Source organism: Podarcis gaigeae (assembly GCF_964106915.1).
Source record: "Podarcis gaigeae genome assembly, chromosome: 9".
NCBI classification, from domain to species: Eukaryota; Metazoa; Chordata; class Lepidosauria; order Squamata; family Lacertidae; genus Podarcis; species Podarcis gaigeae.
This window is the reverse complement of record NC_139685.1, coordinates 24333536-24350501: the sequence shown is the minus strand read 5'-3', so window position 1 is coordinate 24350501 and position 16966 is coordinate 24333536. Positions and strand designations below refer to the sequence as shown.

The window sequence follows — 16966 nt, the reverse complement described above, 5'->3', positions numbered from 1 at the left end:
CCTGACTTCCCCATTTGCTTTAAGGGGCGTGACGATTGGAGTCTCCCACTTAGCGGAGTCCACGGGTGAGAGAACTCCCTGCTTGACCAATTTATCCAGCTCTGCTTCGATCTTGGGTTGTAGTGCAAATGGCACTCGCCTTGGTTTGAGTCGGATTGGGGCCACCCCAGGGTCCAATTTGAAGTCAACTGGGGGCCCTTTATAACAACCCAGTTTTCCATTAAAGAGACCAGCAAATTCTTTGCATAATGCCTCGCTCATCTCAGGGCAGGTTTGGATTGAATTAAGCCCTGATATACTCAGTCCCAGGGCGGGGAACCAGTCAGTGCCCAGGAGACTGGGGCGACTGCCCTTCGCAATCACCAGTTTGAGTACCGCCTGTTTGTCCCGGAACTGTACTCTCACGGCACACATTCCCATGACATGGATGCGGCCCGCTGAGTATGACTGCAAAGTTGCCGGGAAGGGCTCCAGAGGGGGCAACTTACCCCTGGGGAAGAATGTCCTCGCGGTCTGGTCCGACACGATAGTGAATCCAGATCCGGAGTCCACCTCCATGTCGCACAGCTGACCCTCAATCTTCACCTTGATGTGTGCCTTGCCTTGCGCTGGAAACTGCACGACCCTCCCGTTGATCTCCGTTACGTAGTGGCAGTCCTTTAGAACATGGTTTGCTGTGGGCGATCTGCGATGCTCCAGTCTAGGTGCTCCTGTCGCTCCCAACGCCGCCGATCTACAGACCCTGGCGATGTGACCTGTCTTTCCGCACGTCCGGCACATAGCATCCCAGAAACAACAACTCTTCCGCTCATGGTTTCCGCCACAACCAGGGCACCTGCCTCGGTGATCTTTGTGCACTGTGCAGGCCTGACGCACTGACTCGACCCCACAGACTGGGCTCTAGCTCGGAGTAGCCTCTAGCTCGTCCATGGCATGCGCAACTTCTATCTGTGGCTTAGGGACCCTGCGACTGGCATCAAGCTCCTCTCTTTCATAATTCTCCGTGGCGGTGGCCTCCTTCAAGGCTGAAGCAAGGGCAACCTCTTCTTTAGCCACGATGCGTCTTCTGGCTTTCTTGCTGCTCAGACCACCGACAAACCGATCCAGGAGAGTCTCTTCCAGATCTTGGAAGTCGCAGTGCTGAGCGAGCTTCCGCAGTTCAGCTAGAAATGCAGATACAGACTCCCCAGCACGCTGCTGCCTCTTATGAAACTCCATCCGCCGCGCCATCTTGGTTTCAGTAGGCGCTAAATGGCTTGTTAGGCAGGCAAGAATATCTTTGAGAGATGTCTCACTTAGCTTCGCTGGGGCAAGCAATGCCTTGGCCAGCTTGAAGGTCTCAGGCCCACAGTAGCTCAGGAATGTGGCCCTTCTTTTGCTGGCATCGGTGATCCCTTGAGCCACTGCGAAGAACTCGAAGCGTTCGACGTAGTCTTCCCACGTGTGGGGCTCTGATGGCTGGAAGGGCTCCAATACCCTTGGACTCTCCATTGTCCTGTGGGCAGGGTCGTCTTCTCAGCTGGCCAGTGAGTCTTGTTCTTAGCTACAATCCGGACTCTGAGGCAGGGCTGCGTTTAACCGCTCCTCAGCATTCCAGATCCCACCTTCGTCGCCAGTTGTTGTGACGTGGGGTTTGTGATTTCAGCTCTCTTGACATATTATGCTGGAGACAGTTCTCTAGTAACACTTCTTTATTAAAGCAAACAAGACTGAAGACTGAGGAGGGGAGAGCTACATTTATAGGGACAGGGAACCAGCTAGAAAGGATACATTTTGGAGGGAACAATATCAGGCAATCACAGTCCTGCCTTTTGGAGGCAACCAATAAGACAGAGGATCCAAATACAGCAGCTTAAATGAACCAATAGTAGCTGTACCCTCTGGAACCAAAAGGTAGTTACTTTACCCTAATGCAAATACAGACAATAATAATACAGATATAAAATCCTTTGACTCAGTACACAACACCAGCATTTGAAAAACTATATACTGTATGATGCAGAAAAGTAGTCAATGTTAGTAATTCAGGGTAATTAATTTAAACTGATAAGCAGTAGATTCAGGAGAGGAAAAATCATAGAACAATTCTGTGACAAAAGGAAACCAGCCATTATGTAATTTATTGTCACAAGATGTAGTGGCTTTAAAAGGGGTTTAGATGAATTAGTACAGGTTAGGTCTACCTGTAACTATTAGCCATGGTAGGTTAGTAGAACGTTCAAGCATGGAGACAGTATTCCACAGAACATGGAATAATGTTTGACATTTTATTATGCTTTTATATTTTGCTGGAAGCTGCCCAGGGTGGCTGGGTATAAAATAACAACAATAACAATATCATTTTAGTATTTGGGGTGGGGTGAGGGTTGGGGATACACAGAATAACAGCTTCTGGGAGCAGGTGGAAGAAAGTATGTTGTCTTCATGCCCTGCTTTCTAGAGACATTTGGCTGGTTATTGTGAGGAGAAGGCAGACAGAAGAAGAAGGGTCCCTGGTGTAATGTGCCAGTTCTCTCTTTATATATCAGACTGCCCTAGCAAGAACATAGTCTTGACAATAACAAAAAAATATATATGTTGCATTTCCTAAATAATTACATACTGAAGCTTGTGAAATTTTTGTTGGGTAAGAGTCAAAGCCTGAAATCCTAGACAGTGGGACCTCTGGTTACGAACATAATTTGTTCTGGAGGTCCGTTCTTAACCTGAAACTGTTCTTAACCTGAGGCGCGCTTTCGCTAATGGGGCCTCCTGCTGATGCTGTGCCGCTGGCGTGCAACTTCTGCTCGCATCCCGGGGCAAAGTTCGCTACCAGGAGCATCTACATCCGGGTTAGTGGCACTCGTTACCTGAAGCGTTCATAAGGAGAATGGTACGTAACCTGAGGTTCCACTGTACACACTTATCTAAGAGAATGTCCCATTGAATTCAATAGCACTTACCTCTGAATAGACATGCACTGGATTGTGCTGCATAGAATATCCCAACCATCACATTTATTATCGCTAGTTTCTGTTTCGAGTAAAGAGAATAATATTTTAACAGCACATCCATTGCTCATTTATCTTAATCATGACAAGCTTTAACCTTATTTAATTTAAACAAACAAACCAGCAATAAATTCCAGCATCCTTCTTTAATTTGGTTATGAGAATTGGCTGTGAACCTTCTTATGGCAAGATTTTTGTGCACTCACTCAAAAACTATTTCATAGGCAGAAAATTAGCCTACAAAACTTTATTTCTGGAAGGGGGGGAAATCTAAATTTGCTATATTTCTGTCTGCTGGCCAGCTATTAAAGGCATAGAAATCTGCAATCACCTCTGATACTGTTGATGGCATTGTCATTATTTTTATCTCAGTTGGTAGAGCATGAGACTCTTAATCTCAAGGTCATGGGTTTGAGACCCACATTGGGGACAGATTCCTGCATTGTAGGGGATTGGACTAGATGTCCATCATGGTCCCTTCCAACCCTACAATTATATGATTCTATGATACTAATTGTAATGTATGGGGGCTAGATAAAGGTGGTCATATACTATATATGCAGCAGCCCAATATCCATTTACATCAGAGTGAGGATGTGGGTGGCACTGTGGGTTAAACCACAGAGCTTAGGGCTTGCTGATCAAAGCCCTGCAACAGGGTGAGCTCCCGTTGCTCAGTCCCTGCTTTTGTCAACCTAGCAGTTTGAAAGCACGTCAAAGTGCAAGTAGATAAATAGGTACTGCTCTGGCAGGAAGGTAAACGGCGTTTCCGTGAACTGCTCTGGTTCACCAGAAGCGGCTTAGTCATGCTGGCCACATGACGTGGAAGCTGTATGCCGGCTCCCTCGACCAATAAAGCGAGATGAGGACCACAACCCCAGAGTCGTCCGTGACTGGACTGAATGGTCAGGGGTCCCTTTGACTTTACCTTTAAGGACCTCTGAACTCAACTCGACTTACTTCTGAGTGGACACGTATCAAATAGTGTGTTTTAAGTTGCACAGAATGCTAAAACACACACACTTCTCTCTACCCCACATTAAAGGCAAGCTACCGATATTTTCTCAGCTTCATATCACTGTGTACATTTGCTTTCCTATGTAGGGAAAGGGTGCTTAGGTCAAAACAACAAACTTATTAATTAAGGCTGCTATCCAGGTTGCACCCTTGCTTGCAGGTGTTAAGTCCCATTGAATAAAGTGGGACTTACGTTAAAGCAAGCAAGCAAGCAAAGAACCAGGTTTCACAGTGGCGATCGCTTTATGTTCAGGAATAGTATACATAAAATAATAAGGAAACCCTACGAAAGAGGAAGTGGGCGGGGGAGGGGACTCAGAACAGTGGTTCTCAAACTTCTTCCCTCTGAACCACATTTTCCCATCAGATGTCAAGGTAGTAAAGGACTACACAACTTTTAGAAGACATCTGAAGGCCGTCCTGTATCAGGAAGTTTTTAATGTTTGACGTTTTATTAAGCTTTTATATGTGCTGGAAGCCACCCAGAGTGGCTGGGGAAACCCAGCAAGGTGGGCTGGGTATAAATAATAAAAATAGTAATATGCTCATGCCGCACTAATTTTTTTTTATCAATAAGAAATACATTGGGAAACAAAAAGCAACAACTCCTAGCAGTGCTTGATTTTGAAAAGATGCATATTCCACATTCTGCGAATATTTATGTGTGTATGTGTATACAGAATGGTACCTCTGGTTGTGAACGAGATCCGTTCCAGAGGCTCGTTCGCAACATGAAAAGAACGCAACCCACAGTGGCGTGTCTGCGCACACGCGGGTTGCGACTTGCCACTTCTGCGCATGCACGTGACGTCGTTTTGCGTGTCTGCGCATGCGCGAGCAGCGAAACCCGGAAGTAACCCTTTCCGGTACTTCCGGGTTGGCGTGGGACGCAACCTGAAAAAACGTAACATGAAGCAAATGTAACATCAGGTATGGATGTATATGTGTGTGTGTGTGTCTGTGTGTATAATAGAAACACACACACACATATATACATATATATATATATATACACACACACACACAGAGAAACACACACATGCACACATATATACATACGCATGTATAGCATAGCATAGCATAGCACAGCATAGCATAGCGAAATGTTTAAACGCTTCTTTGAGCGGGTCCCGCCACACCTGCCATCCTCTCCTGCCGCACCTGCGCGGCGCTCCGCACCCTTTGAGAACCATCGCCACGGAACGGACTACATTTCCCAGAAGGCTTTGCCCAGTAGCAGGCTCGCTTCTGGATTGGTGCTCCTCGGGGCCCAATCAGCGCGGAGGAGAACGGCGTGGATAACGGCGTTTCCCAGGTGCTTGTGGCGGAGACTGACGCGCCGGCGCCCGTTGGAAGCCATGGCCCCGTCACGGCGCCTCGCGCCGCACCTGCCTGTGGGGTGCAGCCTCCTTCCCCCCCTCCTCCTCCTCTTCCTCCTTTGTGTCCAGTTCGGGGGAGGCCAGAAGAAGAAGGAGGTAGAGCCGTTCGCTTCTCTTCGGTTTCCACGCGCCCCTTCTGCCTCCCTGTGTGTGTCAAGGGGGGGGGGGGGAGATACCTAGGGTTCAACACACACACCCCGCCAGCCCCCTTTGTTTATGAGTTTAATATATCCTCCACCTTCCCCCCTGCAGCTCCTGTTTGTTGGTATATATATTTTTAATATCCTTTTCTATTTTTGCTTGTTTATTGTTTTCTATTTACAATTTTATTTATACAAATAATTTCTATTTGCAATTTTTCTGTTTACAATTTTATTTATACACTATGAATGCCCACATTTAAGATTTCATTATTAGGTTTCGTTTATAGCAATCATTTTTCCCCACCCTCCTTCTCGCTGCCTCCCTCCCCCCCCCCCCGCCCCCCAGTCATCCATCCCTCTGAGGGGCAAACGTAGGTTGGACATGGGGGAAAGATGGATCCTTAAGTTTCTGCCTAGGAATGTTCGTTATTATGCTATGTGGGGTTTGTGTGTGTGTGTTTTAGTGTGTTGTAAGCTGCCCTGTGATCTTTGGATGAAGGATCAGTGCTTTTTTCTAAAAAAATTAAAAGTGTTTAGGGGTCCTCTCATTTTGACTCAAGAAAATCACCATTTTTTAGTTCAAATTGGGGGGCGGGAATAAACACAGCAAATGGAGAAAAGTACAAAGATTCACAAAATGTTTAGGGGTGTGTTCCCCTGCGTCCCCCCCCTCCCGAAAAAAAGCACTGATAATAATAATAGGAATGTGGAGAAGGTTGAGTGTTTGCCTTGCTCAGGACTGCTGATAAAAAGCTGTGTGGCAGATGAGAATTCTACCACTGAACCACCAATGCAAAAGCTGTATAAGATAAGACATAACTAGTGCTTAAACCCAGAACCTGTTTTCTTTTGTTTAATATGTTTTTGAATTATTTACAAAAAAAAACCCACCCCTCCAAAATGTTGTTAGATCGTGTAAGCAAAGTCAGTTCTACATCTCATATCCCACAGCTTGTTTTATCGATGGAACATGTGGTGTTACAGTGGAGAAAAAAGAAAGTGCCTCTGAGCATGTGATGAAAGACTCCTCTGACATAAACACAAGCACCTATTTGGAAATAAGCGGAAAGGAATTCCCGATCACACTGTGTGATTTTCACACAGCAGGAGCATCCTCTTAGGAATTAATTACTGCTTTGTTGTTGTTTTCCTTCCTTTCTCCCTTGTTCTTCGCCTCACTATGTTTTGATACCACCTGTGATATTTAAGTCCACCTTAATCACTTGTACAATTTCCTATTAGTTGGTCATTGTCCTTATATTTGTCCCATATATATACCCTCTCCTAACTGCTGCATAGTGCAGAATGTTATATATTGAAATAGCAATAATTCTGCCTCTTAAGTTTTCATAAATTAGTAGTACATCCAATGCTGCTGTTGGAGATTTCTGTAATATAGACCCTTCCCTAGTCTTTTTGCCATCAATACATGCTATTTTTCCCCTTCTCCATTCCCTTCTCCATTTAATGCCAGATATCTGGTATTATCCCCTGAAAAACAGGGGAACCTCCTGTGTTGCAGAGATAAAATAACACTGCTGCACTTGGCTTGAATTAACTGTCTCTCTATCTAACTTGATTATGTTATTGTTATTTTATTTGCATGTTTACCAAGAAAAAAGGTAAAAGTGAATTAAAGAGAAGAAAAAATAAAGATAAAAATATAATATACAAATGATAGTAATAACACAGATAATAACACTAAATCAAATCAGAATCAACTATGAATACCATGACCATCAGTACATGGGTCTTAAATTATACATATAAGTAAGTATAAGTCCTTCAGATTTTCAAATAGGTATCCAGACAAGATTGATGCTTATGTTTTTGAATGTTCCCATGGCAATAAGGTCTTCAGACAACTGCATAATAGACAGTAGGTCTGCATCCTTCCACGCTTATACTTCAAGTCTCTTAGCCACCATTGGCTACTGATTGGGATTAGACTCCTTGCTTTATCATTTAACATGCATAGAAGGCGTGGGGAAATACTTTATATCTATGAACCTGGATTAATTATTCTGAAAACATTTAACTTTCTGGCTTTGTAGCATGTATTCAGTGAGTAATGCCTTTTGTGACTGGACAACTTCTAATCAGTATATGAATAGCTAGTATACAACAACACTATGGGATTATTCATAATATATGAATATTGTGAGATGAAGTTTATAAATCAAGAGATTTTAAAGTAGAATTCATCTAAGTATTCTACTTTGTGAGCCTCGTAGTCAGTAAATGTCTTCTACCCTATCCTTTGTGATCACAATATGCTGGGCACATGATTTACACCCAGACAAACTATTGTAATTTGTTTGAGATAATGAGAAACATTGTAGCTGCTGATCTTAGCACTTATACAATAAAAATGTGACAATATGCAACCCTGATGCTTATCTGCAGCTTGTACTAATAATAAAAAGTATGTGTGGCTAGCTTTTATACTAAATGAACTTGTAAACAATTTTGCAACAGCCTGCAAGCCCTCACCATTGCTTCAGCAGCTGTCTGTTCCCCATCAGGCTACTGCTGCAAATAAAGGAACGCTGACATATTTAGGATCAGGATCTTTAGGATGTTTTAAAATTATTTTTCCATTGCTTTATGTATTGCAGGATGTGTGTCTCTTTTTGATTCATCCAGGGGGTTTTTATGAGCTGTATTTCATGACTTCAGTAGTTAAGAGTTAACCAGTAGAAAGTGAGTCTCCTGAAATATGATATTTCTGAGTAAAAATGGCCAGAATAGTAAAGTGTTGAATTATTTTAATTTGAATCTTTGCTATAAACCTAGTGGGGTGCCATTTGCTTTTACCAAAGTGTGGTCTGTAAGCCTTTACCTGCTTAACCTGGGAATAGCCCCATTGAGCTTGGTGGGACTTATTGCTGTTAGAATTAGATTGGAGGAAAAGTAGAAATGGAGACCTGACTGCATCAGTGGAAAAAGGGATCCTGCCCTTGTTTGGTTTTATTATGGCTTCTGCTTCTCCCAAGCCCTTATCAGGCTGCCTTTTAGTCTGCACTTGATTCAGAGAGCCATGGTTCAAGACGATTACTTGGAAAGCAGAGCCCTTCCTTCTGCTTCATGTGGCTTTTCCCTCTTGCCTTTTCATGTTGCCTTTTCCCTCTACTGAGTAATTGCGGTCTGCCTATACCTTCACTTATTCTTTCTTCTGTTCCAAGGCCTTTCCATAGAAAGAGGTTCTGGAGCTGTGCTCTTAGGAACATAAAGAAGAGCTTGGCTGGGTCAGGCCAAAGGGCATCTTCCTATGGGAAACCCACAAGCAGGACTTGACTGCAACAGTACTCTCCCCATGTGTGATTCCCAGCAACTGCTCTTCAGAGGCATACTTCCTGCATTGTAGCTAGTAATGATTGATAGGTTTATCCCCCATGAATTTTTCCATTCCTCTTTTAAAGCTGTCCAAGTGGTGGGGCATCAGTACACCATGCGGAGGTAATATCCATAGTTTAACTAGGAAGCCCCAACTCCGATTAAGACCTGCTTCTAAGTCCCAAAAGGTTAAAAAGGCGAAAAGCAAAGGGTAAAGGACTAGAATTGAGTGAGAGAAATGGGAGTGCAAGATTGTGTTTTTAAATGGCTGTGTAAAACTTGTGGAGAGGCTTAATAAGAAGATGTTGACATGGGGAAGAACTTTGTGGGAAAGGAAGAAACTAACAGAAAGAGATAGATATGCTGGGATAAGGATTGCATGGGAAAGAAAGGGAGCATGAACAAAAGCGCGACAGAAAAGATAGAGAATAGAAGAAGCAGAGGAAAAGAGGGAAGCAGAATTAGCAAGAATAATAAATTTTGAATGGCATACATTGCCTTGAATCTAGTCACATAGTTCTATTGTAAGTCATGTTGCTTATGATTTAAAAGAAAATCAGTGTAGGCACAGAAACGTTGTAAGAGAAATATATATATATATTGGGGGGGGACATGAACCATCTTAAGTAGATCTTTAGTCTTGCAGGAAAGGGAGGATGTGTGCTATGAATGTGTTGGAGGGGGTAAAAATAGTCTCAGTATTATTTTAGTGTATTGTTTGATGGACTAAGGAAAATGAGACAGCAGCCAAATCTTGCTGCTGTACCACCAAAATGTAGATAAGTTGAGCTGATTGAGTTTGAAGGAACAAAGTTGGGGACAGAGGGTGTAAGGGAAGGCAAATGTCAGGTTGTATACAGAGTGCTCCTTGTTGGAGGAGGAGATGCTTGCTTTGTGCTTTCTTCAGCAATCCAGGTGGCTAGTCATCAAGTCATTTTTGTTGTTCCTAAAGCTCACCCCAGCGCTTTAATTTAATGTGAACTTCTTCCCTCCTTACATGGATGGGGTGGGTGGGGAAAGAGAGACTGTATCAAAACTTTCTATTTTACTGGACCTAGACGTGTACTTGAAAATCTATCATCCTCTCCCCCTTCACTCATTAGCTATGGATACCTAATTGGCCTTCAAAAGCTTTGGAACCCTTCCTGGTTTTTCTGGTGGCTGAGCCAATTCTTTATTCAGTTCCTTAGAGATCATGGGGCGAATTGCATCTGGCCTTGGCGGTCTGATATGCCAGATTCTATTTTTAATGTGTTGATCTCACCTGTCTTAGTATTGAGAACAGAATTTGTTTGCAAATTGCAATAACACAGTTTGCATGTTTTCACAAAGAATGTTACCACATTTGTCCTTTATGAACCCTATGTATTTTGATTCTTTTTCTCACAAGGAATGGTGCACTACTTTCACTTTCTCTTCTTTGAATTAAAATGCATTCCTTGAAAGATGAAAATGATAACTGAGGAGGCTACCTTTATGGCATTAGCATGGAAAAGTTTGTGATAATCAGTTTCACGAACTTTCTCATGAGTGTTCCTTGTGGAACAGATGTATTGATGACATGGATGTTAGAAACTTGTATTTCTATTTTAATTCAGCTGTTTTAATAAGTAGTGGTGATATCTGACTGGTTGGAAAGGTAACCTGTTAATTCATATTGTAGTCTGGTTGAAATAGCTAGGACAACTCCATAGTGGGTACAGTGGTTTTGGCCAAAGAGACAGTGTGTACATTGCAAGAAAGGGCATGTTCAAGAAATGAAGTTTTAATGAATTTTGCATGAGGCTACATTTGTGGAGTCTGGATGCCTTTAGGCATGGATGTCACACATTTTCTTCAAAAGCACAAATTGTGTTCCTGTAAATCATTTGATCTATTGCACAAAGTGTGCTTTAAATCAGTGATGCTCAAACATCATGTTGGGGCATATTAGAGCCAAAGCATGTTTTGAAAAATTAAGCAGTTATATTTTATGCAACCATTACTCCAGGGCTGTTGAAGAAGGGTGGCCTAGTTACATTAGGGAGAGGAAGTAAGGAAGCGCTGAGGTTTCCTGATGGCAACCTTTTCAATCAACAGCTGAAGAGAATCTCTGAAGACTCTTCATTGCCTAGAAAGCACTGGGTAAACAGGGTGGGTATGGTGCAAAAGGATGTCTGGCCTTTATTCTTGAAACTGACTGAGAAAGTAATATGTTTTTTGGGCACTGAGGAGAGAATGCCTCCAATTTTAATCCAGAAAAAAATGTGCTCTAGCTATCATAATAAATTATTATTATTATTATTATTAAGAAATGCAACCTTGAACATTGCCAAATAGAAGCACAAATTTCTCCTCTAAGGCCCTTTCTCTCTCAACTCTACTGCTGTATTTGGACTGTATATCCCATCAGGCCCAGCTAACATAGCCAGGGGCTGGGGATGAGAGGAGGTGATGTAGTCCCAAACATCTGGAGGGCACCAGGTGGATGAAGGCTGGTCTAGACCTTTATTTTCTGCAATGCAGTTGATTCAGTGCAATGAATTGCCTCATCTGCTTTCCTAGCCATGCTTTAGGCCGTCTGCATGTGGAAAGTATAAACTCTGGAGACAAAACACTCCTTTGAAAAATGCAAAAGGCCTGTGATGCTACCTCCAGATCTTCCTTCCCTTTAGAAAAGAGAATCGGGCTGAAAATGCAGCATGTGCAGAAAAATATCAGGATCAGCCTTTAGATCAATTTTGTCTTAATTGTGCTAGATTTGACTCTTGGCCAGGGTGGTACTAATGGAGAGCAAATGAATGTAAAGTAAGAGCAGAAAGGTTAAGGTGTCCTCTTTTGCATTTTTGGACAAAGTTCAGAAGATGCTTGCAGAGATTCTTGGTGAAAGTAGCCCTGGAAAACAAAATAAGTGATGTCTGTTCTCTTCTGGTAGAGGAATCCCTAATTTTAGATGTGGAACTATTTCTGTTGTTGTTGTTAAAAAATTCTATACCACCCTTCATCCGAGGATCACAAAGTGGTTGGCAATATAAAAACACAAAAATAGAAACCATAATAAACAAAAGCAATACAGAGACAAATGTTCTCTGGAGGAAATTTGCCTCTCTACACACCATATTGCCCTTTCTACAGGCTATCTGACTTCTTACACATACCATTTTGAAATACCTCAGAATATATTTATGAACTAAGGTTAGGCGAGTCTGTTTCCTGGTGTAGAAAAACTTTTGAAAAAATACTGCAAAGTAAATATTTTAAACTAGGGGGGATTGGGAAGGAGCAGAGAATGATAGCACTGAAGTAATCCATATAATATTTCAAACATACTATTGACCCTACTACAGAGATGGGTGAACAGAAAGTGTGTTCATATAATGGAATTAAAAAAACACACACACTTTAGTTGAACTGTACATGTAAGAGTGATGATGAGCGGGAGTTATCATTTTTCCTCAATACACTTAAGCTGCTGCTTGCACTTCTTCAGACGACTAAATAAATTTGCCGATATACTGTGGATTTCTTTAATATACCTTCTTGTTTCCTGCCTTTAAAAACTTTTAAAATTTGTCCTCCCTTTTATATGTATGTTGTTTTATTTCTTTTGAAGATATTTAGGGCTCAACTGAAAGGTAGATACATTTTGATGGAAACATTTATCCGTGGAAAAAGGTATTGTCCATGTTATAGGAATTTGTTACAGGAATTTTATAGGAAGTTGCCCTGAGAGGAGATGAAAGTATAGTTGTACCTTGGATCCTGAACGCCTTGCAAGTTGAACGTTTTGGCTCCCGAATTCCACAAACCCGGAAGTGAGTGTTCCAGTTAGCGAACATTCTTTGGTAATCGAACGTCTGACATGGCTTCCAATTGACTGCAGAAGTTTCCTGTAGCCAATCAGAAGCCGCACCTTTGTTTCTGAACATTTTGGAACTTGAACGGACTTCCAGAACGGATTCTGTTCGACTTCCGAGGTACCACTGTATTCACCTGTTGAGAGTTAGGGCAGCGTCAGCAAACATTGATCTTAATTGGTTTTTTGACTTCATCATGTATCCAGTTCTTGCTGTCTCTCATTCCAGTATTCTCCATGTGATCCCTGACTGGTTTGGATTGCCCATATGATTGTTCCCAAGAAAAATGTCCTATCGAGCATTACCACATGCTCTAAGCTTTGAGCTCTGACATAATTACTGTGCCTGATACTAGAGTCAAACTTCTGAAATGATAATGTCGATTCAAATAATTGATAAGGGGGTTTGTAGGAAGTATTAAGGTGGAAAATTTTCTGATGCTTATTTAGCATCTACAGTGTGATCTGATGTAACATATTTGACTTATATTTAGTAGGCAAGTTTAAAAACATTTGCAATCTGAGGTGCAGTAAGAATTTTCACTTTGATTAGAGCCGCACATCCAATCAGGTGAATTCATAACTTGATCTTTGGTTAGAGTTACTAAATATTTTTGTGGTTTTTAATTTACCCCTTCTGTGTTAAAAATCAATAAAACATACATATCACCAGACTTTTCCTAAGTGTAACCACCAGAATGTCTGGCCAAACTGCGGGAGGCAGTGGAAGATAGGAATGCCTGGCATGCTCTGGTCCATGGGGTCAAGAAGAGTCGGACACAACTAAACGACTAAACAACAACAACAAAACCACCAGAATAACATTAATTACAAGTTTGGAACTGTCAAACTTGCCTCATATTGCATTGATCACCACCATTTTACTAATGACTTTTATGAAGCAATTAATTTTTAGACATTGAACATTTCCCATACCTCAGACTTGAATAAAGTCATTATATATTACCTTATCATTGTTCCAACATCAGTTTCATATCTTTTGTTCTCATGCTAGATCAAATGTAACTTTTTTATAGCTGCCTCTGAAAATGTTGTTTGGCTGCAATCCAATGCAGAGCATGTTTAAGATGGATGAAAATCTACAGGCTGTAAGCGTGCTTAACTCTGTGTTGGTGTGTGCTTCTTTTCCTTATATAGATATAAAAATAAATCTTGAAGATAATCAGTCATGAGAAGCTAAGGTTCTGGAATTGGAAACTGTAAAATAGGATGTGCAAGGCTATGGAGTTACTTTTACATCTGTTAGTTTTAATTCTGGAAAAGGAACCACGTTTGATTAAAGTCAGTCCTGAATTCTTCAAGGTTTAGATTTCTCCCCTTAAAACAATGCGTAAGCTGCAGTGATTCCCTGTCCTCCACCCACTCTTCATAATGGCTGACAGTTGAAATATAGCTGGCCTTTTGAACATAGCTTCTTACTTGGAAGGTGGGAGGCTTTGCCCCTTAGAAAACGTTCATTTTTAATTGAATTATGCCATCCTTGGATGGGCAAACTTTTTGGACAACCCTACATGGAACATTTTGGGCACCTATTGGACTTCCATGATCACCTCTTTTTGAACATGTCTATCATTTATCAGTCTGTTATGAGGCCAAACACTGCATTGTTTTGTTTTTAAAGTCCAGGCATAATGAAGCCTTTCTGCCTTTTTTGCTTTTCTGCCTCTGCTGATGCATCACTTCCACTTCTGTTCGTGCCTCTTGAGGCAAACAGCAGCATCTGCAACACCTCTTCTACCATTGGCAAGTATTCCTGATAGCTCTGAGAAGAAAGTGAGGTGGCAATTTTGCTGATGGATCACTGGGGAAATAGATTTAAGAACAGGGAAAAGCTTAGTGAGGTGACACGGCAGATGGTTGATGGAATATGAACGTTTTAATGAAGGGGAATAGGTTCTAGCAGGTTTAGTATAGTAGATGTGTGACCTGTCAGCCAAGTTATCCCCAGGTAAAATCTCATCCGCAGATTCATTAGGTAGCTTCAGGCAACCACAGTTGCTCACTCTACCATCAGTCTGACCTTCCTTACAGGGCTGTTGTAGGGACCCTAGGGCAATATATGGGAAGTACTTTGAATGTTCAAAGTGCTTCGTAAATTGTGGTTTTTGTAATTGTCAGGGAATGAAATAGTGATAATAGGTATCATGTAAATCTGCATAGGCCCCTGTTCTAAATGCCACACTGAATGCATGAATGTTGGGTGGAGTGAGGGAGCACAGTATTCTGCCTCCTCCTTGCGTTGGATACGTGCATGGAGGGCTTCAAATGAACAGTCCTTTTGTGTATATTCCCCTTTCTCCAAGCAGCTCAAGGAGTAGCTATCTTTGAAACAAGATAACTCCATGAAGTAGGTAAGGCTGAGAAATTGTGTTTGCACATTTGAACTCCCTAGGTGAAGTGAAAATTTGAAGTTGGTTTTCCCACATGAAAGCCCACACAGATCTTTTGTGAAAACTTGTGGCCAGATAGCAACCACCCATTGTGTTCTTTGTTGTCAGCCAGATCTATCAAACTTGTATACTTATAGGAAGGAATTATTATACATGGATTTCCAAACATGCATACAACTTCCTGTGAAGTGTTTCAGTGATTTGGCTATTCTCTGGTAATCCAGTCAACGGGATTGAAGTATATTGCTCCTATGCCAATCAAACATGGTGTGATTGTGTGGCAGGGGTTTTTGCATGGGGACTTGGTAGAACACAATTGTTTCATATGATATCTTGTCACATTTTAGCCCAGAGGAGACCAGAGTGGCAATGGCAAATGTTTTCCAGTGGTTGGTGATGCAGCTTGTTGTTGTTGTTGTTGTCATTTACAATAAATAAAATATGGTGCTTATAGCAGCCCCAAAGTACTTCTGGAATTAGATTGCTTGAAACTTTGTCCCCATCCCAGATGTCTCTAGTTTGGCAGCGTAGCTTCTATAAGACAGATCAGCAGCTTAATTGATCTTTCCTATCAAACTGTTCTGCAAGTACTTATGCAGCACTGCCTGGGCAGCCACGTGGAAAATAGAGACTGTTTGCTCTGGTTTTGGATTGTGATGAGTAAAGTGAATTGGACAATTCTGTCATAGCAAAATGGTGTGTGTGTGTTGCTCGTAAAACCTATTATAAAATTGGTTTGATGCATCAGACGTGGTAATAAAATCAGGAGAAAATGTGTGGGTATTGCACTTTAATCTTATTAAAAAAAAAACTTTGCAAAAATTAGTGGATCCACAGCAGAGTGTCAGGAAAGGGGGAGCTTTTTGTGTCAGTGTGAGGGCATTAAGATGGAAAGCACTACTGTGGTTATTATTATTTTATTTAGTAATTATTAATTATCCACCCTTCACCCTAAGGTCCGAGGGTGGGTTGCAACATTGAAATACAACACTGAAAATAGTTTAAAGCAACTTAGAGCTATGGCAGTCTAGTGGCTAAGAGGCTGAAAAAAATGCTTTTAATGTCTAAGACAAGTGGCTGAAGCACAAGGTGCCAGGGAAAGGAAGGAATTGTGGTCCTGGGAGAAAGTGAATTATTCATGGATTTCAGTTGGTTCAGCAAATTAACAAGGTATATTTTTAGTTAAGACGTTGACCGGGAAGGCGCCTTAGATGCTTGTACAAGGAATGAAAATGGTTCACAGTTGCATATGATTCTTTGAGCAAGGAACTATCCAGGAGCAAAGGGCACTCTCTCCAAACTAGCATGTGAGAACTGAGTCTGCCTCTGCTCTTTCCAGTTTAAGAGATGCTGCTGCAAATTATCTTCCCAGGAACTGCCCCAACATGTAATCAGTGTTGAAATTCACTCTCTTTTTAAAGTAAGTTTTGGAGATGTGATTTGGCTTCCATCTTATTATTAAAACTCTCGTATACCTGTTGGGGAGATATCTATCTATCATCTATCTATCTATCTATCTATCTATCTATCTATCATCATCTATCACAGCCAAAAAATTAATCTATAGCTCATACATTACCAAAAGCTTATACATTGTTCTTAAACAGCTCCCTTCAGAACATTTATTTTCCCCTTCTCCAATACACCATCTTTATTTTTGAAGCCTGCTTAATACCTATACAGTGGTACCTCGGGTTACATACACTTCAGGTTACAGACTCTGCTAACCCAGAAATAGTGCTTCAGGTTAAGAACTTTGCTTCAGGATGAGAACAGAAATTGTGCTCCGGCGGCGCAGCAGCAGCAGGAGGCCCCATTAGCTAAAGTGGTGCTTCAGGTTAAGAACAGTTTCAGG

The 16966-nt window shown here is 41.7% G+C and overlaps 1 protein-coding gene and 1 long non-coding RNA gene across 3 annotated transcripts in view; one reads left to right on the top strand and one right to left on the bottom strand.

Moving 5' to 3' along the window:
* LOC310852529 overlaps window positions 1-5280 on the bottom strand; it is a 32875-nt gene extending 27595 nt beyond the window's left edge. Inside the window, exons 1-2 of the long non-coding RNA XR_014568213.1 lie at window positions 5147-5280; window positions 2943-3012 (exon numbers count right to left, since the gene is read on the bottom strand). This is a non-coding gene — a long non-coding RNA (uncharacterized lncRNA). The remainder of the gene's footprint in view (window positions 1-2942; window positions 3013-5146) is intronic.
* Window positions 5281-5288: 8 nt separating this feature from the next.
* The window catches only part of TUSC3 (tumor suppressor candidate 3), a 123797-nt gene continuing 112119 nt past the window's right edge, over window positions 5289-16966 (top strand). Inside the window, exon 1 of one of the 2 annotated variants that reach the window (XM_083755875.1) lies at window positions 5289-5482. In XM_083755875.1, coding sequence (XP_083612001.1) covers window positions 5366-5482 — 117 coding nt within the window. In that variant the 5' untranslated portion in view covers window positions 5289-5365. The remainder of the gene's footprint in view (window positions 5483-16966) is intronic. The other variant, XR_014568092.1, reaches the window with a different exon arrangement.